At 45.4% G+C, this 23,821-nt stretch overlaps 4 protein-coding genes across 19 annotated transcripts in view; 1 reads left to right on the top strand and 3 right to left on the bottom strand.

The window, feature by feature from the left end:
* LOC121705954 (GTPase IMAP family member 4) overlaps positions 1 to 8,212 on the bottom strand; it is an 18,709-nt gene extending 10,497 nt beyond the window's left edge. Inside the window, exon 1 of the mRNA XM_042087355.1 lies at positions 8,088 to 8,212. Coding sequence (XP_041943289.1) covers positions 8,088 to 8,137 — 50 coding nt within the window. The 5' untranslated portion in view covers positions 8,138 to 8,212. The remainder of the gene's footprint in view (positions 1 to 8,087) is intronic.
* rasd2 (RASD family member 2) lies at positions 1,531 to 3,108 on the bottom strand. Its single transcript, XM_042087354.1, has 2 exons — positions 2,399 to 3,108; positions 1,531 to 2,293 (listed from the first exon to the last, which is right to left on the bottom strand). Exons 1-2 carry the CDS (start codon positions 3,042 to 3,044, stop codon positions 1,770 to 1,772), a joined length of 1,170 nt encoding a protein of 389 aa, XP_041943288.1. The 5' UTR covers positions 3,045 to 3,108; the 3' UTR covers positions 1,531 to 1,769.
* On the top strand, positions 7,074 to 22,946 carry epn3a (epsin 3a). Of its 16 annotated transcripts, none has more exons than XM_042087318.1 (11): positions 7,074 to 7,449; positions 10,636 to 11,400; positions 14,656 to 14,774; positions 16,293 to 16,373; positions 17,097 to 17,195; positions 17,705 to 17,791; positions 18,475 to 18,613; positions 18,924 to 19,100; positions 19,863 to 19,949; positions 20,133 to 20,369; positions 20,605 to 22,946. In XM_042087318.1, the coding sequence occupies exons 2-11, from the start codon at positions 10,809 to 10,811 to the stop codon at positions 20,943 to 20,945; spliced, it is 1,959 nt and encodes a 652-aa protein (XP_041943252.1). In that variant the 5' UTR covers positions 7,074 to 7,449; positions 10,636 to 10,808; the 3' UTR covers positions 20,946 to 22,946. The 16 variants fall into 16 exon arrangements, with proteins under 16 accessions (XP_041943252.1, XP_041943260.1, XP_041943246.1 ...); XM_042087326.1 differs by having other exon boundaries at positions 7,077 to 7,449; positions 17,097 to 17,186; XM_042087312.1 differs by having other exon boundaries at positions 7,078 to 7,449; positions 10,639 to 11,400; positions 20,133 to 20,381.
* arl16 (ADP-ribosylation factor-like 16) lies at positions 21,937 to 23,821 on the bottom strand. The gene is made up of 5 exons (XM_042087387.1): positions 23,520 to 23,821; positions 23,335 to 23,393; positions 23,028 to 23,144; positions 22,718 to 22,833; positions 21,937 to 22,568 (listed from the first exon to the last, which is right to left on the bottom strand). Exons 1-5 carry the CDS (start codon positions 23,578 to 23,580, stop codon positions 22,409 to 22,411), a joined length of 513 nt encoding a protein of 170 aa, XP_041943321.1. The 5' UTR covers positions 23,581 to 23,821; the 3' UTR covers positions 21,937 to 22,408.

Genomic DNA, 23,821 nt, shown 5'->3' with positions numbered 1-23,821 from the left:
AACATAATGATTGATGGCAGAGTTGCAACAGCTTGGCTTGAATTCCCTGCTACTTGAAAACAAAGAAGATGGATGTTGCTGTTGGCCAACAGTGTGACACGAGTTAAGCTTGTTTTAAGATGGCAAAAGTTTAGATGGCAACTAGCTCCGCTGGTGGGAAAACGCATGGGAGTCAGCGCTGTCCTATTGCGTGCAGAGGGAATTTGAAAGACAACCGATTATCCCGCCCCTCGGACTGAGCACTGCGAACGGTGAGTGCCCAGACCCTACATTTTAATGTGGGTCTGGCTCGTCAGGCTAGCATTTTGCCGCTCTTGCGCGTGCCGCGGTCAAAGTTCAATCATGTTATATGCAGCGCATTGTGTACAGTGTGACAGGCCCTCTGTTATGGGGTTTGCATATGGGGCTCTGGATGAGTCTGTGTGGGTGTGCTGTATGAGAGCAGGAGATGGAGGCTGCACGTGTTGTGTCGTTTTGTTTTTTATTTGCCCTGTTATTTTATTTAAATCTCAGTAGACTGTTGTTGAGCTGTTTGCCTGGTTTCCCCGTTATGTTTTATTTATGATGTTGGGATTTTCACAACTGATCTTTATGTAGAAGGTCAAGACCCATAAAAAAATAACTAGGATGTCTATCATGTATACATTGTATAAGCATACTTTAAATCAGGGTTAGAAAGAGTTACAGTTTTTGTAAACTAAAGACTAAATTCATTTTTAAAGTATGATTGGCACTCTTGAATATCCAAATCCTTATCCAAAGTTGTGTCTAAAATCTTTCAGAGTACACAGACAAACATTATCTGTAGATTACAAATATCAAGTCATTTAGCCTTGGAGTCTGTGGTTTGTGTGGAAGCACAGTATAGTATAGTATAGTATGCTCACATCTTCAAATTTCTGAAGAGAGTCTGATGTCTGAAAACATGAATGTCTCAAAACATTGATTTGTTTAATCTGTTATCCACATATTTCCCTTTCTCTTCTGTGTATGTACCTCCCATTGGTGTTTAATAAAAGGCCCTATTAAATAGAGTCCGAGCTGTCCATGGTTCTGACGGTTGAGTCCTCCTCATTCATCCACTTTTTACTAGTACATTTGATCTATGTTGCCATTTGGATGGATTCACATTCATTTAGAGTACCAATCTGCCTTTCGTTCACTCCTACAGTCTGTTAATGAATGGCAGTGTCCCTGATCAACAAGTACCTCCAGACATTATGAGACCTTCGTGTCCCATAAATGGGCTCATTGATGGATTAGTGACGTAGGCTATGCCGTTACAAAATACCTATAACTGTGGCTGAGACACGACTCGTGAGTATACACTCACCGCGCGTGGGTGGTGGGTATGATGGTGTACAGGCAGTTCTTGCTTGCAATGGGTTATACAATACCAACAATGCACAACCTCCACCGGTTGTACGCGCGCGCCCACACTTTCTTTACTGAACAGCCATAAATAGAGAACTAATCGACTTCCCAGGGTTATATTCCCTTTGATGATTAGATAAACACTCACAGATCAGGTTTAATATCATTTTGATTTATTAGAATTTATCAGAGTAAGGAAACAGTTCCTAAACATCACAGTTGATAATGATGTGTATTCTAGCCCAAAATATTGGCTAGTTTTCTCGCAGGATACAGTCACTTCTGCACAAAGAATATACGCTCTCTGGTCCAGCCAGGAGAATAGAATAACATATTCTTACGGTAAAATGAATAATTATTATTCATAAATGATGTGGACGTCGCTTTATACAATCTCATTGGATCTGGCACCTCTCAATAGGAGTGGTCCTCTTAGAGGCACTAGGTCCGAGAATGCGACGAAGATCGCTGTGATAACTAGGGCGGCGAGCCAGTGGATAAACTGCACCGCAAGGTCCATCTAAGGCGAGCAATCGGATCTCCCGTTTGCTTCGCTTTCCACCGTGCAGCGCTTCATAGGAGCGAATTGAAATGTCCCTGTGCAGGGACGGGCGTGTCTCGACAGGGAGTCCGCCGAGCTGTGCCAGGGCTTCGAACATCTTCTCCATTTGGGTACCGTCTTTAGCCGATGTTTCAAACACAGCAGCGTCTTCCCCGAGTCTTTCGCACATCTCTGGACGGCTGACGACCCTCTTGGCCTGCAGGTCGACTTTGTTCCCGCATATCACTATGGGGACTTGAGTGTTCTCTTTAGACTTGCCAAGCTTGGATTTGGCCAGTTTAATCTCTGTGCGTAAAGAACAGACTTCGTTGAAAGACTGCCTGTCATCCACACTAAACACAAGGAGGAATATATCACCTGTGGAAGACAAAATGTGCCATTAGCATTTTGTACACCCATATTAAATGACATGGCAGTAGAAATTCAAAATATTGTTTTCGTGCGTAATTATATGCGTCTTACCTGTAAGTATTGACAGCCTACGCTTGGCGGGGAAGTCCCTCTCATTTGAGGCGTCCAGAATATCGATCTGATACGTTTCTCCACGGATGTGGTACAGTTTACTGTGAAAGTCTTCTGTTGTGGGTATATAATTGTCCTCAAACCCTCCTTGCAAGAATCGTCTCAGGATGGCCGTCTTACCCACTCTCGGTGCGCCAAGGACCACTACGCGCCGGTAATTTCTTGGTTTGCTGAAGCGTAGTTCGTCTGCATCTGCGTCTTGCCTCGTGGAGCTCGTGCAGCTCTGCCCATGAAGCAGAAGCGGAGCTAATGGATCAACGGACTTGGGTCTGTCAGATGATGAATGTCGATGGCCAACGCTGGAGGACCGCACAACCCTTGTCTTTCTCTCTCGCCTCCAGTTTGTAACATTTTTTAGAATACCCATTCGAGCCTTTGAGATGGTAGAGACCTTAACCCCGGCGGCATGCAAGCACTGAGCTGCGCTTTTGTACTCATGAAGCATTGCCGAGGAGTTCACCACCTTTCCATTAACAAACTGCACGGGCACTTCGGCAAGCAAACTGTTGTCAGATGGAGTAACATAGAACGTTTTGGCGGTGCCGTCAACCGAGTGAAACACTTTCTCAGTTGCGTTCACCTCCATGATCCTTCCCGTAATCACCCCAGGTCTGTATTTGTTTGCAAAGCACCGGCTGAGAGAGTCTCCTTAGCGAGCGCACTGTGAGCTGCATCCCCAACGCGGCTGAATTTATAGGGGAGCTCACACCGACGTACGTCACCCTCCCTCAAGAAACAACGCGAATAGCGGAAGACCCTAGTTTCTGAAGACGACTGAACCAAGAGTTAAGAATAGAACCACTTGGGTTGTCAGATCTTATAATAGTAATAGTAGTACTACGTTTGGTAATCACCCAATTATAACCTATACCCCGTATTACTTATTAACTAATTACAGTATGCATTGTGCTATATATAGATATATATTAAGTATATGTGATTTCTGTACAGGTACAGGTATTCAGATTATGGCATAACATGCAACACAGTGGGTCCCTAGTGGTTTTGGGCTAATTCCTGATGGAACCTGACTAGGAGAGCATGTTTATTTTTTTTAAAATTATAGTTATATTTGGAATGTACAATTATTTCTGGATTTCCATTTTTTTGGCATCAGGCCAAACGTGTTCCCTGGCTGTTTGTGGAGTGTTTAGTTCATCCCACGATTTGTCAGAGGCCACAAATGCAGGTGATTATCCTATTTCTCACTCTCATGTTGTTTCCCTCTGAAGCAGATTAACATAAAAAAGGGAGAGATGTAATTTGTCATGAGAGTGTATTATTAAATATTCAGCACTAAAATGTCTCAATTCTCAATTTACTCTTCATTCCTGAGTCTCTACTCTGTGTTATCATGACTAACTGCATGGATCTATGCTTGCCATTACTGGCAGAATACTCAGGTTTACGAATCATGCAGTGGCACAATGCCTTTTATAGTGCAACATCAACATGTATTCAAGCCGTAGTCTACACCCCCACGCTCACAGTCTGAATGCAGATCCTTCAAGGTAAACACTTGGATTCTTGTGTAGTACCCTCGGCCGTGCAAGTCATACAAAATCATTCTTTCCAGGCAATGACAGTGCACATCCATCAGTTTGCCTTGTACGGATTTTCAGTTTTAACCCTCACAGTAATAAATGTAGCCTTTTTGTGGAGTGCTTCTGGGCAACAGGGCAGTAGGCTCTTATTTGTTCCAATTAACAAGTCTGTGTTTTTGGACATGAACTAACATACAGTTAGCTCTGTTCAGTATGAGTGCTATAAAGCTGTAAGGCTTTGCAGTATAGTCAGATTACGGATGTCAGCAGTCTTTAACGCCTCTACAAGGCATTATGTAACTTGGCCATCACATTCACTGCCAGTCTATTATGTTTGCCTTGGAGAGGAATTGGGCAATTCAATGACATCCTTCCTCTGGCTACCTCTACACACTCTCCTTCATGTCCTGCCTTTTGTACAGATGAAGGCCACTATGAACGAACAGATCAACCAGTGCAAGAATGTTTGACCTTGTCTTTCGTTTGATTAGATGTTTCTGGTGACAAAACTAATTCTATTGCCATGGTAACTATGCATTTCATATTTCCTCCTTCTCGTTGTCAATAAGAGTTATTGTTCCCAGAATCCTTGGCTACATGGACAGGAGACCTGAGCTGTTTCTGTTTCGTATTTTATATTAAACTGACAAGTGTTTTCTTCTACCTATAGAAATGTAGCTACATACCGGTTATATTGAGTTTGTAAAATATTGAGATTTTATAGTTACAGCTGTATCTAGTGGGCTATAACTCAGTTAATGAATGGCAAGGCACAATAGTGTGCCAGTGTTCTTTGAGGGTGTCTGGAAACAGTATGTCACCATATGGAAAGCAATTAGACTGAAACACTGAGCAGAAATAACCAGGAGAGGGCAGCAATAGGCATGATGTTGTTTAGTGCAGGGCATTAGCCTACTGTGTTTGACGTGTTCTACTCCAGCCCAAAAAGAAAGTTAGATATCCCGTTGACTCAGTTCCAATAAAAATGATTCCCAGATGTGTTCCAGGGCCTAAAATATAAATGTGCTGTGGCCCCAGCACGCTGCTCTCGCTCCTCCCGTACAAAGTGACTTCATTCAAAAACACTCAGGTGACCAGCAGGAAACTGCTCAGATATGCTGTGTTGTCATTTGTCCTTTTTCAATATTTCATGGGCTTATCTAAGGCCCTTAGATATCCTCACATTACCACATTACTTGTGATGTCACAGTGCTGCGCTGCACCCCCCCCCCCCCCCCCCCCCCCGCCTCCAATCGCCACCCTTCCTTCTAAATCAGCATACTGCCGGCATGCCTCTCAGCGATGACATCACCGGGCTTTTGTTGGGAGACAAAGAATTTGGTCAGGAGACTGTTTTCAGGAGAAATAAAGACATGGGGCGGGCATATTGGGAGGCAGCCCAGAGAAAAGCACACAAAGGGGTGTTAACTGACCGTGGGACTGTGTAGAGGTCAGGGGGGAATGAAAGAGAAAATGTGTGAAGTTGCAGGGGCATTACAACACTTTCACTTGAAACCACCACACATGAGAGGAATGACAGTCAGGAAGCTAAACCACTCATATTTGGCAATGAGGGCTTCTGAATTAAAAACCTATATAGTTCATCTGCACAATGGAATTACTTGATTTATTCCATGAACCTCAAGAGTTATTCTAGGTTTCGTCAAATACACACAGGGGAGAGATGTTAAATTCCTAGTGCTATAGGTAGAGGATTTCACACAGCGGCCAATCAACAACCAAGCCTATTTAGCGTCAAAAAACAAAATCACTAAGAAACTGGGCTAAAACATCACCAACAGAACAGCCTTCAAAGAGAATAGAGCTGTACATGTTACATTACCCTTAAGCATAATTGACTCGACACTACATCTATGGTATAAATTGCATTTACATGAAGATTTTGTGAAGCACAACAAAACTCAGCATTGTTGGTGTTCTGATGTTGCCTCCTTTCCGGTTAGGTGAGTCTAAGTGAATGCTAAGAGCAGACTGGTCTTTCCTGACACACCTGATTGTTAAACAACTTGTCAAAAGAGGGCAAATATGAAGAAGTGTGCACCTTCACAGACCTTTGCTCTCTCTCTCTCTCTATCTCACCACCCCATGTGATAGATACAAACGTTGTGTAAAGATAAAACAGTTTGTACTTGTCTTGTTCACACATGCCTACTCATTCATTTATTATGTGTACAATTCAGGAACATGAGCTCAGACTACTGGAACCCATCATGATTAAAGGAACCGTATGTAATATTGTGGCCAAAACTGGTACCGCAATCACTTTCAAATTACTGTAGAGCGGTGTATCCTCCCCCTCCCCCCTGACTAGCAGAACTGGCATCATGGAGGGTGGCGCATCAGGCCAAAACGCAACATGACAACATCAACATCAGTTGAGGGCTGCAACTTCACTTTTTAAATGACAATATCCTGGCCGGACTACTGTTGTCAGTGATATAAGTATTTAAAATGAACATGATTTCTTAATGTCTAGTGACATATCAGGGCCATTTTATGATTAATAGAAATATATTTCTTACATACGGTTCCTTTAAAAATAAATGATTCTGACTGTTGCTTATTTCCAGGGTGACAACACACCAACTCTCAGTGGAAATGAATGATTGATGTGGATGACTGGTGAAATATGTGAGCAGTGAAGAAAGCTGTGCCACCAAAGCTTTTATATATTTTATACCAGAATGACTACAATACAGAAAATACAATAGGCTACAGCTAATCTATGAAATAGGCGAGCAGAGTCTTATAAGTCATGTATAAGGACAGTTTATGTCTTATGTTTTCACAGTTTATGTCTTGCCTTGTTTTCAGAGATAAATAGCTGGTAAATATTTTTCCAACTCATAAGTACTTTTACATTTCCAGTGGAAGCCACTAATAGTCAATAGTCACTCATCTAAAACACACTCAAACTAGGTAGGCTACTATGAACTAAAATGGAGGTTGGGCTATCTTGTGTGGGCTATCTTGTATGTTGGGCTATCTTGTATGTATCATAGCCTAGCTTACTATTTGACAGACCCCATGGCCCAGTTGGGGTGCGGAATGGAATGGGTTAAAGGCTGACTCTGCAGGCAACGCGTAGCTCTCCCCGTCTACCTCCCATTCCTAGTTCACTTTACTGCTTGGTGGGGGGGTTGTCTGTGTTATCTGCAGGCTCGGCGCCCGAGTTGTGTATTGTCACACACTGGTTACTGTTTTTTTTTTTTTTTTTTAACTCAACGTAGTACAGTTTTATTAAATTCGACCATGAACGCGTTATAGAGGAAACCACATTCAAAATCATCGTTTCGACCAGTTTTTAAGCTTATTTATTCGTGTTACATATGAGTTGTTGCACACACGTAACATGGAAAGGGAACGCATTACTGGCTAAATGATCCCTAAGTTGGGATTCATAATAGGATACGGACAATGTAAGAGGTAAGAGTGGAAGCTGTCCGGTTAACTCGTAAGTTATTCGTGATTTCCTTAACAAGGCGGGATGTTTTAGCGCAAACCACAGCGCCCAGCTGAGTCACGGCTCGTTGGGAAGCTGGCGTGTACTGTGTTGTCTTTAATACATTTGACGCAATATAACTTAACATTGGCAGGGTAAGTTAATTCTCAGAATGTAATGATTCTTGTTGTCGGCCTCGTGTAGATTCTATGATTATTCCAATCTCGGCTGCATTGCTGTGTTCCCTTTGACTTAAATGTTTATTTTCAAACGGGTAAAAAGCGACCGGACCTAGTGTCGTCGTAGGTCTGGCTGCTGAACACTTCATCTCTGTTGTTTCAGTTACGAGTGTGAATTCGTATTTGTAAGCGAAATTCCGGAGCCTCGTGAACATGGATTTAGGCCAGCGTAGCGCAAACTAAGAAACCTAGCCTCACCCAATTAAAGTTGGTGAGCTATTCCTCCAAATTTTGGTATCGTAGACCTGTGCTAGCTTTCAGTTACGGGCCCATTGTAATGACCTTGTTCCCAGTCCACAAATCAGAGTTTCAGTGTTAAGTGTTAACAGTAAATTCTAGATTTGGATAATTATTCATACCAATGCTACTAAACACGGGCCTACCCATAGAAGAAAGGTTGCTCTGCTGAACTTGAAAAGATTGTTTTCTGCATGTTTGCCAGCTGTCTCGCATTCCACCACTTGGTCTTATTGATTCCAAAACTAAATACCCTGCAATGACACTAAGGTCATTGTTTTTTTTGTGTTACCTAGGGTTAGGGTTATAATATAAAGTATTATCTTTATAGTATCTAATCCAAAATGTAAAACTATTGTATCTTTCCAGAAAAAGTCAGTCGATTGGAACTATTTCCACACCAAATTGGCAGCTTCATTTTACTTTACTTGAACTATTTGTGGTTGGATTAAGTGTACTTGAACCAGTTCTGACAATGAATCATTTAAGGAGGAATTAATTAAAAATAGAACAGACTAATAGCCTGACAAACCAACATCACCATCTTTAAACAAGCCTTTGGCTTGCATTTCCTCCTAATAATTTGCTCCAAGAACATATTCACAGGAACAAAAAAATAGCAGTTTGCAGTAGACCATGTGTTCTATTGGCAGGCGAGTTACATTCTAGCAACACCAAGGCCTTGAGATTGATTCCCAGGAATTACAGACTTTTATAAAAGTAACTCATACCTGCTGCCCTGGATAGGGGCATTAATGTCTCATTAAAATATGTATTAATGGATTGCAGTAGCAGCAGCAGAACAGATCAAGAGAAGTAGTAGCTGTGGAGTGATTTGGGACTCTGGGTGTGCTTGCGTGGGCGGGATGTGGTCTTCTGACCCAGGACACTATCAGTGGTCGACTGGTCATATGTCACCATTCTATTTCCATCCCCTTACTGCTTAAAATGATGATTACTGGCCAGATATAGTTCTTGAATGAAGTACGTTGGCTTGGGCTGTTGGGAAATTAAGAGGAAGATAGTTGTCTGAAATTTGTATGTGGTCTTGGATCAGTCATGGTCCTAAAAATGTGTGTATATTAGGGCTGTCAATCTATTAAAAAAAAAAAATCTAATTAATTACATACTCTGTGATTAATTAATCTAAATTAATCGCATATATAATTTTTGCTGCGAAAGTATTTTAAATATTTAAATTCAAATGAATCATTGAATAATCAGCATTAGTGAAAAAAAACTCTTTTATTATTATTTTCACTGTTCAAATAATGGCCATAATAATCTATGATATGACCTAATATGCTGAGGAAATAAATTCAACAGTGCTTTGGGAAGAAGTTTTTTTTTTCACATACAAGGCATTTCAGGCCACAGATATAACCTAGGGGACACAATGAAAATAAATAATCCCATAAACACTTATTTCTTTGCATTGATGTGCGACTATAGAGTTGATGAACTCCGGTGATATGCAAATTCCTTGCTGCAGACATTGCAGAGGACTTTATTTTCAACACTTTATTTTTATCAACACCATCAGTCCATTTTTTAAAAGTAAATGTTCCAATCAATGATCCAGGCAGCACGTTTTCTTCTCTCTCCTTCATTTTACAGTCTAATTTTTACTGACTAGAACGGCTCGGGGTCAAATGTCATACGGAATCGATTAATCTGCACTAATTTTTTGAATCAGTTATTTATTCTCAAATTAATTAATCTAAATTAATCAGTTATTTTGGCAGCCCTAATATATATATATAGCTTTTAACAGGTTGATTTTACACTTGTAGATGTTCTAAAATGGCCACAGGGCCTGCATGCATTTGCATCTAAACAACTTGATTTAGCCTCTAATAATGGGTGGAAACTGGCATGGGTCTGTACTTCAACAGCATTGCTAAGTGACCTTAAGCAGTTTCAGCTCAGTACTGAGGAAATGCCATTACCATAACGAATCTCATAAAAGCCTTTGGACTACTGCTAGATGGGAAATGAAAGCATAAATAGGATGTGTTGACCCAGATAGTTGTGCTTGTAATATTGTAAGTTGTAATGACCGTTGACAACTCTTGATTGGCTTCTCTGCCACTGTTTGAATTCAGAATGGCACCATGGCTTTTCTGACCTGCTTAAGAACTGGACCGAAGAGTCTGACAATTTCTTAGTATCATATTTCAGTGGTCATCACAGTGAATCTCTCTGTTCGCTGGAGTGGTTTGTTGGCTGTCTCTTTACTGATCAAAGGAAGAGGTTCTACTGTATAGCACACCCACTGGTTGTCTCGAAGACACCGTTCAGTTGAAAGAAAGCTTACCTCCAGTGCTGTAATTCTAGCCTTTATTCTCTTGCTCGCTCTTCACCCTGTGTCAGCCCACGGTATTGTGGAATGCTCTGGAAGGAAGACGAAAGCATTTGTAAAATGTGACTATTTGTGGTGAGTGAGGACTATGTTGGGTTTAAGGAGGTTCATTTAGCTGTTCAGCAAGAGGAGACGCTCTGCTTTGTTGAGAGCTCTGAGGGGTATAAGCCTGTCCACTCTGCCCCCCCCCCCCCCCCCCTCGCCGCAGGATAGCAGATGAGGTTAATGTTTTTCTTCAGCTTAGACTGAAACCTTATGCTGTGTTTCAGAGGGCTTTTGCAGTGACGCCTGTTTTTTTCCCACCCCATCCCTCCCTCTCTCCTCCTATTCAGCAGGTCTTCATGTCATTGATACATCTGCTTAACCGGAGGGAAGGACAGAGCTGTATCCAAAACCATCTTTGAGGTGACCGCAGCCATTCAGATATCTCCCTTAGTCTTTTTTTATTTAGAAGTGGACTGCTTGTGGGGAGGGATTAGCCTTCCCACCGCTACACAAAAACACCATGACCACCTCATCGCTACGCCGCTCGGTCAAGAACATGGTCAACAACTACACCGATGCGGAGATCAAAGTGCGCGAGGCTACCTCCAACGACCCCTGGGGGCCCCCTACCTCGCTCATGGCCGAGATCGCTGACATGACCTTCAACGTGGTGGCCTTCACCGAGGTCATGGGCATGATCTGGAAGCGGCTGAACGACCACGGCAAGAACTGGCGCCACGTTTACAAGGCCCTAATGCTGCTGGACTACCTGATCAAGACGGGCTCGGAGCGGGTGGCGCAACAGTGCAAGGAGAACATCTACGCCATCCAGACGCTACGCGACTTCCAGTACATCGACCGCGATGGCCAGGACCAGGGCATCCACGTGCGTGAACGCTCCAAGCAGCTGGTCTCGCTCATCCGGGACGACGAGCGACTGCGGCAGGAGCGCGCCCAGGCCCACAAAACCCGGGAGCGCATGGCGGGCACCAGCATGGGTTACGGGGCGATTCCACCCCCGTACCCGGGGCGCCGCAGCAGTCAGCCCAGCATGGGTGCCCTGTACGGGGAGGAACACGGCAGGCCCCGAGGGTCCCCATCTTCCTATAATTGTGAGTACCAAAATATAATGCCTTCTATCTTTCATTGGCCCTTCATCTTAAATAGCCATCGTACAATCAATGACTGGAACATAGACATTTAGATTTGGACTTGGTTATTTGCCTCTCCTGGTCTTACATCTTGTTGTAATCTGGTGTATGATTGATTTATTGCTTGTATTGATTTCATGAAAATGAACCAGAGTTTTCATTAGGCACATATGCTGCTGGCATGTTCACCATGTGAAAACATCTGTGTTATGGAATATGGAATCTCCATAATTCTTTCAACATGACACACCACAACAAAATGTACATCCCATTCCAGAATTAATGCAGAATAACCCTAGACAGACTTCATCTATAAACAAATCATTATTTTACAACCCCTAAAGCCATTCCAGCTATTTTTTTCTCCAGTTGTCTTAATGTGGTTTGGAAGAATATTTCTCACTAATTGCAGTAGCCTATCTTTAGTGTTCAGTGGGGTAAGAAAGGGGAAGCTCTACACTTTCATTCATGTTTGGTTTCACTGGTTCTTTCTGGGCTCCAACATCATTCTCAGTTTCAGTCACGCTGCACTGTACTGAGTAGTGATCTTGATCTATGGCTACATTCCTTTCATTCTCGCGCTCTTGCTCATTCGAGATAAACAAGCCCTGAAAAATGGAGACACTGTGCACTATGTTGTCCCACTGGAAGAGAAATAAAATGTGACTACCAAGATGCCACATGCCTCAGTAGGTATATATGAAAGGCCTGTGTGTCACAATTACCTGTTCTGGTGGATGGTCTTGATTAGCCGAGTATGTGGAAACTTTGTGTGTGAGAGAGAGGGAGGGCCTCAAGTCTTGTGGTGTCAGACATGACTTGGGCATTTTGTAACACACAAACCTGTTCCAGGGTGAGTCAGGTGATAAATGTTGATGAAATGTGGTGAGAACCACCATTTCATAAGGCTAGTTTTTCCTCTTAAGTATAGGTATATATACTCTTTTGATCCCGTGAGGGAAATTTGGTCTCTGAATTTATCCCAATCCGTGAATTAGTGAAACACACTCGGCACACAGTGAAATCACAGTGAGGTGAAGCACACACTAATCCCGGCGCATCGAGCTGCCTGCAACAACAGTGGCGCTCGGGGAGCAGTGAGGGGTTAGGTGCCTTGCTCAAGGGCACTTCAGCCGCTTTCTACTGGTTGGGGTTCGAACCGGCAACCCTCCGGTTACAAGTCCGAAGCGCTAACCAGTAGGCCACGGCTGCCCCTAAGTTTAAACACTTTTGCACCGTTGCTGTTTTGTGTTTGAACCCTTTGTCTGAACTCAACGTGATTGATGTAGAATGTGTAAAAAAAACACAAAACATGGATGTTCATCCCACCCACACTCAAGACCACTCTCCCACCGCTGCTCCCACAAGTATGTAGTTCTACTCTGGGAGGCAAGCAGCCTTACTGTGATTTGTATGCCGTTTGGGAGTGTGGGGGGGGGGTTAATGCCTGGGTGGATTTCGCACAGTTCATGGAGGCCATATATGATATGTGCCAGCCTCTTCCTGTCAGGGTCACTGTTCTGCTCCATTACATTTTTCCTCAGCTTGATTGATTCCTTTCCTCACACAGCTCCTGGCTCAGAGCCACACAGACAGACTGACAGACACCGCTCCCTAGCAGCAAGGTGCTAATATCACAATGTCTGTCAGAAGCTTTCGGACGTTGTCAACCTGTCTTTTAGGGAAGCAAAATGAAAAGTATAAGGAATTTCTGAATGATAACCTACATTTCTACACACCGTGAACTCAGTGACTCTGTTCACAATTTAGTTCACAGAATTTTTATTGGCAAGACTTCAACTCACGGTAGACTTCCCTAAAGATAAACAGTCAAATTCCCATGGAATCGGTGTGATTTTGGGTTTTCTAGTGGCAGAGCTAGAATCGTATTTGTCTTGGATGTACGCCAAGAAATTTGGGGAAGTACAGTGCCTCCCTGTTCTGTGGCTTGGTCAACACCAGAGTGCTGTGCAGCTGTTCGGAATGCACGCTGAGTGACATGTTCTTTGGATGGACTCAGATTTAATTGGTATGTAGTGCACATGGGTGTCTAGAGAGAGAGAGACCTGGTGCCCCCAACCCCCCCCCCCCCCCCCCCCCGCCCTGAAAATCTATTTATATTCTGTGTTGTTACTCTACGCACACCTGATTGAAGTCTGTGTAATCATAATACACAGGACTAGCGAGAAGTGTTTCTGCTAGGCTAAGCAAGACTGTCACTGAGTTCAGTGGGTGTTTAGAGCAGGGTGTGATGAAAGCAGGCAGAGCATGTGGGGTGGGGTGGGGCAGGTTGAAGGTGTGTAGTGGCTGAGAGTTCCACGCTGCCTCCATCCCTCGGAGCCTCTGTGAGCATGTGTGTGTCAGGGGTGACAGTGGTGGAGGGAACTGGATGGGGGTTGAGTTGAGTAAGCACACCCTCCTGTGTGTGCGTGCGTGCGTCCGTGTGTGTCCGTGTGTGTGTGTGCATGTGTGCGTCCGTGTGTGTCCGTGTATGTGCAGGTGTGTGTCCGTGTATGTGTCCGTGTGTGTGTCCGTGCGTGTGTGTGCGCGTGTGTGTGTACGTTTGTGTGTGCGTGTGTGTACATGCGTGTGTGTGTGTGTGTGTGTGCGCACGCGTGTGTGCATTCCAGGCCAGGCAGGGGCCTTTGAGAGGCACTGCAGTGGAAGTGATGGGGTGGTGTTCAGAGGCCGTGCACTCTGCCAGTGTCTGGCCCTCTGCTGGCCTGGCATCCAGTCATGGGCACTGCCAGCCTCTCTAACCCGGCCCCACTCCCCAGATCTGCAGATCTGCATCCTGCGTCCTGCCACAGGATTTAGGTTGGGGTTTGGGGGGGGTTCTAGGCCACCACCTCATGCCCCCCTCGTCCCTGTTGCCCTGCACAGGCCCGGCATTGTTCCCAGCGGAGAGTCGGCGGTGGGAGGGGAAGTAATTCCAGGCCGGGGGCCCGAGCGCTGGCGACCCGGGTGCCTACTACAGGCAACTTAATATGCACAAGCAGTGCCATCCCGCTCTCAAACTCTGCCTGACCCCCCTAAACCCCCCACCCTGATCCCCCCCTTTTTCTCAATCCCAGCCATATAAAAAAGGATTGAATTGAGCGTTCTCTCTTTCTTTCTGTCTCTCTCTCTTTCTCTCTCTTCTTTTGCCGGCTCGCTTTCACTTTCGTTCTGAACCCTCCCTCCTCTGCCCGCCTCCCTTCTTCCTCATCCTCTCAGCCTCTTCTTCCTCCCCCCAACTAGCGCCGGATCTGGAGCAGGCGCGGCCGCAGACCAGCGGAGAGGAGGAGCTGCAGCTGCAGCTGGCCCTGGCCATGAGCCGAGAGGAGACTGAGAAGGTGGGTCAGACACACACACACACACACACACACACACACACACAACCTGAGCTTCACGCCACCACCTGCTTCTCTCTCTGTGTCTGTGTTTGTGTCTGTGCATCTATGTTTGTGTGTATCTCTGTTTGTGTGTTGTGTGTGTGTGTGAGAGACTGTTTTTCTATCTGTGTGTGTGTGAGTGTGTTCCTGTGTGTGTATGGAACATGAAGTAGCTCTGCTGCAGCGTCCTTTAGCGTACCTCATCAGAAGGCTTCTTGTTTGATAAAAATGTGCCAGGGTGCCCTCGAGAGACGGTCAGGCAGTGAGTGGTGATTCATGGGTATGCTTTGGAGTGGTTTCCCCCCGGGTCCACGCTTTGTAGAAAAGGAAAATCATTTTTTCTCACAGTCTGCAGAGTGGAGTTTGCTGTGGGCTTAAACCAAATGATTTATTAAAAGGAAGGGTCAGTTTGGATTCAAACTTAAAATTTACATATCTCACCACTGACCAACCCCATCTCTGCAGTTGAGGTAGTGTAACAACTAAGCCAGTGGTGTTGAATAGTAATTACAGCAAAATACCTATTCCTTTGTTTCTAATGAAAAACACATACAGTATATGCTGATGCAGTATATTAAAACAAATCAGTGTTGCTTTCATTCAAAATCTTCCATATAGCGGCAGTAGGCCTGGCGTTATTATTCAGTAGCAAAGCCAGGTCAGCAGTTCTTCACATCGTCTGATCCACTGCGTGCTTGAATCAATAGCACCAGTGAGGTCGGACCAGTGTGGCACCAAACATCACTGCCCTGATGGGTCGTAAAGCCAGCAAACGTTGTGTGGCTCTCTGGGGATCGGGGTGATTTGAGCTGACTGGTGATTGTCTTCTCCGACACTCTCTCCCACATATCTTAGCGTCTGTCTATTTTACTTCCTCAAGGCCAGCTCTGAAAGCCCCTTGTGTCCATTATCCAGAGCGAGAGTGTGTGTGTGTTAGCATCATTTAGCTTCCTGTGAATAAATTTTTAATGTGGAGGCATCCAGTCCGCATACACTCACTGCTCACTACGGTCACGTGACAACGTTACTGGACCCGCATTGAGCTGGACTGAGGCATTGATCATGTGTTTGTGAGCAAGGCCAGCTATTGACATCATGGGAAGTGAATAATTGGGTCTCAACGGGTGGAGATGTTATGAGCTTGTTGTTCTCGACAGATTTATATGTGGCTCACTGTTGAGATCTTACTCAGCTCCACACCACTAGTTTGTCTTGACAATGGATGAGTACATCACTGTGCTTAATCAAACTAAATGAGTCAAAATGGAATTGTTGAATAACCTTTTCAAATGCCTTCAGTGCTATATTACTCTAACATGTATAAAAGAAAGCAGTAGAGCTAGTGGGATAGAATAGAGAGTTGACACATTGTATAGAAAATAGATTATGTGCCAAGGCAGTGTGAGAGCATGTTTTGGAGGATATGTCACGAGTGCTCGGACGTTAAACGCTCCCTCCTTAACCCTTCCCCCTCTGTAGCCGCCTCCACCGGCTGTGGATATCGATGAGCAGACGCAGCTCCAGATTGCCATGAGCCTCAGCAAGGAGGAGGCAATGAAGGTACAGCGTTGTGATGCTGCGTCTTCCCTCGCGTAACCCCTCTCCTCTTCCTCATCCTCCACCTCATATTCCTCCCTCTGTTCTCCCAGCTTTCAAAGCGAGGCCTCTCCAAGGCTTGGCCTTTTAACAACTCTTGTCAGTAACCTTGCATGTAAAAAAGGTATTTTCCCTCAAGCTTTTTGGCCAACTGTAGTCCTCTATCTACCCGCCCATATACCCCCCCCCCCCCCCCCCCCAAGCACCCGCTGCTGGCTGGCAAAGCGGCATGATGCCCCCGCTCTCCCTCCTTTCCTCCTCCTTCCCAGCGGACTGCGTGTTTCCCTAACCAACTCCCTTTCTCTCAGGCTAGTGGGGGAAACCTCTGACCTCTGCTGATGGTAGTGGGGGAGAAGGGAACACTCAAGCCTTAAGAATGGGAGAGGCAAAGTGGTGGCTAAACTTTGTCTGGATTGGTTAGTCAGGAATGCTCCTTGCTAGTATGCATTGGGATCTGCCCTGTGCCAATGATCTGTGTTGGATCATTGACTGACTTTTGTTTGTTTTCTTTTTGCACACTCTTTTCTTTCTCTCTCACTCTCTCTGTCTGTCTCTCTCTCTCTCTGTCTCTCTCTCTTTCTCTGTCTCTCTCTCTCTCTGTCTGTCTCTCTCTCTCTCTCTCTCTGTCTCTCTCTCTTTCTCTGTCTCTCTCTCTCTCAATGAACCCTTTCGGGCTTTCCCTCCCAGCCACGTCCACCCCCACCTGTGGCTCTGGATATGGATGAGGAGACCCAGCTCCAGATTGCGCTGAGCCTGAGCAAAGAGGAGCATCAGCAGGTGAGGAGAGTGAGTGGCTCTGTGATCTTCTTGGGAAGGGTTGTTTGGGTTGTGTCCAGATAAACCGATCCTGGCTCCTGTGGCATGTGCGTCCGGCCCTGCCGTTGGCTCCTCTGGCCCTGCTGTGCTGGCTCTCTTTTAGAGTTTGTTTTCTGACACACTGCCTCCCCTGTTTCCCTCTTTCTGTGTGTCCATTTCATCCCCCCACCCTCACTACCCCCCCCAACCCCTTCAGCCTCTCGCTGTCTTTCTCTCTCCATGCCAGTTTGGAACAATGGAGCCACTCACAGAGTGGTCCTTGCACAAATGCTCCGTCTTTCTTCTTTGTGACCTTAACAGCTACTGTATGTCTCTTCTGTTATGTCCAACGTGGTGCATGGAATGGCTCCATCTGGTAACCGGGGGGGGGGGGGGGGGGGTTCTTGCGTGATTCTGCAAATATGGCTTTGTCACGATGACTGAACATAAGTGCTACTTCAGCCCTTTTATGCCAACTGTGTCCATGTGTCTGTTGCCAGGAGCAACAGAGTCGCCGAGGAGATGAGTCCATGCTCCAGAAAGCTCTTGAGGAGAGTAAGCGAGAGATGGATGCAAAGAGAGGGGGGGTATGTGGAGAAATATACACAATTTGTCAATTCCAGGATGTATTTAACTCCACAGTGTACCGCCTAGTAGTTACTAGTTAATACATCACATAAATATAACTTAGTAATACTGTATATTAATAGCTTTGACAACAAACTTGGTAGACGTTGGTAATATGTTCAGAGACTTTTCAGTGGATATGTATTAGGGCTACAACCAAAGATTATTTTCGATTTTTGTTGATTAATTGGTAGGTTGTTTGATCGGGGGGCGGGGTGGAAATGTCAAAAATGGTGCAAAAATTTCAAAAATGGTACAATAATAATCAGTGTTAACGTGTAAAATCATTGTTTTGACCACATGCGAAAGATACTTAGTTTACACTCAGAGTAAGTAAAGCTGAGAATATTCAAGTTTAATAAGCTGCAGTCAGAATTTTGAGATTTTACTTTTTTAATTACACAATCGATTTATGATTAACTGATTACCAAAATAGTTTGCGATTGATTTCATAGTTGACAACTAATCGATTAATTGTTGTGGCCCTAATATGCATCCCAGTACTCTATAAAGTATTTCAGGCAACTCCGGCAAGGTGAACACCCTGTATTTAAATGTTTTCTTTTTACTCAGCTTTCTTTCTGTCTCACCCCCCCCCCCCCCCCCACCCCCCCCCCCCCCCCCACCCCCCCTCTCTGTGCAGTCGGCCATGATGGATCTTGTAGATATTTTCGCTCCAGCCCCTGCTGAGCCCTCGAGTGGCCACTCCTGGGACTTGGCATCTGGTGATGTCCACGCTGCGCCTGCAGGCCCCCTGAGGGTTGACCCTTGGGACTCTCTGGGTAAGGCTGTCCTGTGTCCACCTCACTATATCCCCTTTCTGCACTCAACTGCTTTCACTCAGCTCCGCAACAACTCACTGAATCACCACTTATATTTGTTATATTTTTTTAACAACGGGTGCTTTGTGGAAGCTGTATTTATGTTATTGATAGTCAGTTGCTAAGCAATACGTTTGTCTGGACACACAACCTGTATTTAATTTGGTGTCTAGAAGGCAGTGTCTTCCACACTGTTGAGCTCAGACCGAGACCGAGTGCTTTGCATACCGCATGGTTTAAGTTTCCTTACACGCGTCCAAACTCTGCCCAGCAGAGGCCAGCTCAGCGAGAGGAGCGAGTGGCTCCTGGTTGGCGACGTCAGCCTCCGCCAGTCGACCGCAGCAGTCTTGGGATCACAGATCGAGCCCTGCTGATCCTTGGGACGCTCCCCAGAGTGCTCCCAGGTCCAACCTCGCTGGCCAGGTGTGGTCATCCCCTGCCCACAAAGGTACTAGTAATTCATAAAGCAAGTTAGAGATAGAAAATAGTTTAACAGACAGGAGCTCTTTGATATAGATAGGGTCAAAGCTAGCAACCCCTGCCCCAGAAAATATCTCAGCCTCTATTGTGCATCATCAAAATACTTAAAAATCTATACTGTGTGTGGCATGGTTCAAGGCTCCGTCCAGCGCTGATCCTTCTAAAGGTGATGGTACATGGGGCAACTTTTTGAGCAATGTTGCTGGGCAATCACATAACCAGTACTATTTATTCTGTTTGGATGATCATGACTATTTGCCTACTAGTGATTTAAGTTCTCCAGAAAATAAGTTGTCCAATATCAGTGGGTACATGCCAGAACCACAGTAATGAGGAACATTCCCTGGCAACATTGCTCAAAAAGTTGTCCCATGTATCATCAGCTTGAGGCCGCAATCAGACAGGACACGTTTTTTGCAGACCCGTCTTTATGTTGTTTTGTATTGGCAGTAAGCATTTCACACACTGCTTATGCACCCAGAGCGCCTCACGTTTTGTCCACCAGCTGGGCCTCGTGTTTTTGCAGAGGCGCCCTGAGCACCTTGAATTGAAAAAAAATTCAGCTCAAAGCGGAAAAGCCGCTGTGTTTTTACAAAAACATGGTGTGCCTTGCATTTTACAAGCGGCAAAGCGCGTCCTGTCCGATCACACCCTAAATCAGTAGCCCCTCCCTCCCTTCTGTGGCAGTTCTGCGTCAGCTTACATAATGAGGCTCTGTGTTCTTCTGCAGGAGGGGATCTTTTTACAACTCCTGCAGAAAGCCAAAGGCCTCTCGGTGTACTAAAGCCCTCCTCCCCCCGTGCAGGCAGTCCCTCAGGTACGCCCCTCTTGTTCTCAGTTACTGTGTCAGCACTAGTCCTTTTACTTACAGTTATGAGCTCGCGAGCAAGTTGGGAATTTCACGTTAGTATGCCACAGTACAGCCTTTTCTTACCCAAATACTGTCCACTGGTATTTGAGTTATGATTTTCTTTTCGCCCACTTCGTCTTTGTCTAACAGATGGAGACCTGTTTGACGAGGCCATGGACGGAGGTCAGATGAATGTGAACGGGCATGGCGGGGGCAGCCCTGAGCCTTTCGACATGTCCCGTCTGGGAGAGAGTCTGGCCGACCTCAAGCCCCGAGCTTGCCGCACCCCTGAGGCTTTCCTGGGTCCAGTAGCCGCATCACTCGTCAACCTGGACTCTCTCATCCCCACCAGTCCTGCACCCAAGACCCTGAACCCATTCCTCACAGGTGTGGCCGCAGGTACAGACATAGATGCATAGAGATGTAAAGATATTATATGTATAAATAAATGTACCGGTATATAGGTTTATATATACCGGTACATCATTTTGTTAGATCTGTCTGTCTGTCTGTCTGTCTGTCTCTCTCTCTCTCTCTCTCTCCTGCTCCCTCTCAGTTAAAATATAGTTGGGAGTACAGGTGTTGTTCATAAGTGTTTGACATATCCCACCCCTTTCCCCAGGGCCAAGCACCACAGCAGCCTCGAATCCATTCCAAAGTGATCAGCCGCGCCTCACCCTGAACGAGATGCGTCCCAACTCCACGTCCCCGGTGCCCCAGTCGGGCTCGTTGCCCTACAGTGCCTCCCTGCCCTTGCCCCTGCCTTCCAACCCACAACCCTCGTCGCTGCCCTCCTCCCTCACCCAGCCTCCCGCCGCTGCCACCGCTGCTGGTGTGCCGATGGCCGCTGGTCGACCCTTGGACCTGCCCGGCAACCTGCCCCAGCCGCTGCTGCCCCTCTCCTCCGCCGCCATGCTCGGACCACCCGGAGTGGACCTGCAAAACCAGAACCCTTTCCTCTAAGACGTTCTCGTGGCCCTTGCAAGGGAGCGCTGTTGTAGGTTGTGATTTTTTCAGATGCTCAGTTGGCCCTGCTGGGGAAAGACGGCTGTAGTTTTTTTTTTCTTCTTCTTCTTCCTAAATGTTAATAGACCTGTAGACTCAACTGGAACTAAAGTCAGCACTGACTGCTCTGTTTAATAACCTTGAGTTTTATATGGGCTTAACTACCTTCACATACTTTGCTATTACCTGGTATCACTTGTCAGCCAGTGTGCTCTGCATAGGACCGGCACGGTGGCAGGAGAGGGAACGGAGACAAAAAAACAAACACTATTCAGATGCACAAACGCGGAGAGAGAGGAGAGACGCGTCAGCTGTCATCGGAGCGAAGTCCTAATGAAGGCGTTTTCTTCCAAGATATTTTTAATACTTCCTTTGATGCCACAAGAGCATTTATTCACACTGCTTCAGCTGATTCACATATGGCCCATGCACTGTGCCGTGCTGATCCAAGTACTGAATGTATGTACACACACCACGTGTCTTTGCTTATTCCACTTAAACACAACCGCACCCCTGCCCCATAGAACCAGAACGCCTCTGGATTGGCTGCTGCACACAGACTGGGCCGTTTCCCCGGTTACACCCGGGGGATAACGCGCATCTGTGAACAAAACGGCGAGGGACAAGAGCCAAGAGGTCCCATTTAGATAATGAGACCCAGCTAGCTGGATAAAAGCAACTTCAGACATCATGCTGAGGATTGCTAGAGGAGAGCGGGATTTTAGGAGTTTTGATTTGTGTGCACATGTGTGTGAGTGTGTGTGTGTGTGTACGGTTGCGTGTTGCCGGGAGTGGAGGTGTGGGTAATATGACACAGTATATGACACTGACTTTTCAGGGAATGAAGCTACTGCAGAACCATCATGCTAACAGAATGTAAGAAAAGTGAGAATGTGTTGCTTTATGAAATATTGCTCTTGAAATATAAGGATGCAGTTAACAACTCAACTTGCAGCACTTCCAGTTCTTTATTCCTCAGTGTTTTCTTTCCCTTCATTCAGTTGTCCAGACACAACAATGGTGTTTGAATCACGAGCATCTTAAGTTCTGTTTTATGTCTCTGTACATCATACTCATTCTGTAGGTTGTTTATAGCACAACAGGCACCGTTTCATCACGGTTTTACCTGTTCTTTGAAGCAAGATCAACAAGTATGCTGACTTAACTATTAAAGCTGCCCAGTATTGGTTCTGTCTGTGCCACCCAGTAATACAACAGAAAAGAAAAGCCAGGTGAAGTGGTCCCTTTAAAAAAGGGCAGCCATTCATAATGTTGGTTTTTCAGACAATTATCATGTATTTCCACCACATGGAGTAAATCCCATTCAGTCCAAAATACTGGGCTTTATCATGCGGTTTGTTGGCTTCCAGATTGGAGCAGAGCTCTAGAACAGTTCCTGGTGTTTTCAACCCATCTTCAGGTCACGTAAGGCTGTCTAACCAGCTCAACACTTCCTTCAGTCCTTGGCCAGAGCGTGCGCTCACCTCCAGCGTGGTGATGGATTGAGGGGCGGTGGCAATGATATCATCTATTCTGAAAAGTGATTTCATCTCCATCAGGGTCATAGTGCATGGAAGATCCCTGAAAAAGAAAGCACAGGAAAAATGAACTTAAGAGTTGTGTGGCAAACGTGCCTTATAATCCAATACAAACCGGTCCTGAGAGAACCTCTAAAAGAAATGGATCCCACACAACCATGTTCAGAGTGACTTAGGAATGAGCCACCTCACCTTTTGTTGAAGAGCACAAGCACGGAGGCACCGTGAAGAGGTTCAGCTGAGAGGACCGACAAGAGCTGGATGCAGGAGGAGGCTATCTGGGTGATGTTGGCTGAATCCACCACAAACTGGAATCAGAAACATTGCACATTCACAAGGTGCTCTACCTGAAGTAATATTAATATGTATGCCATATGTAACAAACTTGGATCACCATGTGCAATAAAGGTGAATTTCTTTACTGTGTAGCACAAGCTGTTGTTAAACTGACAATATATTGAGGAACATATCAATCAATAGAAGCGAGATCGTCCTCACGTACAATAAGAGAGGAGCAGTCTGCGTAAAAACTATGCCATATGGGGCCCATGCAGCCTCCCAGCTCTCGCACGGTTATTCTCTTCTTTTTCAGGTTCAGGTCGGTGAGATTGGTACCAACCTGTAGGAATGAAGTTAAATCAAAATAACTATGAGAAACGGTGTAGGACAACAATGCTAAAATACGTGGGCTATCACTACCAGCTCTGGTCAAGAATTGATGTAACGTTAAATGACATGAGATTACTTGGATTGTGCAACAGATTTATCATGAAAAGGTAACAGCACACTTTAAAATTGACTGTACTAACAGTGGGGAGCGTGACAGGAGCTTCACCCAAATCAGCCGGCTGGTCCCGTTGTGTGAGCTGTGGATAAGGTTAAGGACTCAAATAACGTTAAAGTTAACATTACTACACTGAAGTGTGCACATCTCTGTTAGCAAGTTAGCTAACCTCACAAACAACACGGGCCGTTTCAGATTGTCAAAGGATATTCTGTAAACGTTTCAGCAGAAGAGTTTTCCCAACACCAGTAGAGCCAAGCAACAAACACATTCTGCCGACGATATTACATTATACGAAATAGATTAACAATGTAGATCTATATGCAGTTTCATTTCCTGCGAATTAGCTATAAACGCTAATGTTGTTACCAGGTCGATGATAACGTTACATCAGGGAGGGTCTTTCACCAACAGTGATAGCAGAGAGCTTGAACCATGTGTCACTCAAAGTTTCGCGTTTCTATTGGTTAACGTTAAACGAACCACTCAACCCGGAATCAAAATACTGGATA

Source organism: Alosa sapidissima, chromosome 3 (assembly GCF_018492685.1).
Source record: "Alosa sapidissima isolate fAloSap1 chromosome 3, fAloSap1.pri, whole genome shotgun sequence".
NCBI classification, from domain to species: Eukaryota; Metazoa; Chordata; class Actinopteri; order Clupeiformes; family Clupeidae; genus Alosa; species Alosa sapidissima.
This window is presented reverse-complemented; position numbering and strand designations above follow the sequence as displayed.

Bases quoted from the DNA above. Each gene is read 5' to 3' on its own strand.
- rasd2 (XM_042087354.1), bottom strand. From the start codon at position 3,044: ATGGAGGTGAACGCAACTGAGAAAGTGTTTCACTCGGTTGACGGCACC. The intron at 2,294-2,398 runs GTAAGACGCATA...TGTCTTCCACAG, and splicing joins TAGGCTGTCAATACTTACAG to GTGATATATTCCTCCTTGTG.
- epn3a (XM_042087312.1), top strand. From the start codon at position 10,809: ATGACCACCTCATCGCTACGCCGCTCGGTCAAGAACATGGTCAACAAC. The intron at 14,775-16,292 runs GTGGGTCAGACA...CCCCCTCTGTAG, and splicing joins GCCGAGAGGAGACTGAGAAG to CCGCCTCCACCGGCTGTGGA. The intron at 18,614-18,923 runs GTAAGGCTGTCC...AACTCTGCCCAG, and splicing joins TGACCCTTGGGACTCTCTGG to CAGAGGCCAGCTCAGCGAGA.
- arl16 (XM_042087387.1), bottom strand. From the start codon at position 23,580: ATGTGTTTGTTGCTTGGCTCTACTGGTGTTGGGAAAACTCTTCTGCTG. The intron at 23,394-23,519 runs ATATCCTTTGAC...AACCTTATCCAC, and splicing joins TCTGCTGAAACGTTTACAGA to AGCTCACACAACGGGACCAG. The intron at 22,834-23,027 runs GTACGTGAGGAC...TTCTGATTCCAG, and splicing joins CAGACTGCTCCTCTCTTATT to TTTGTGGTGGATTCAGCCAA.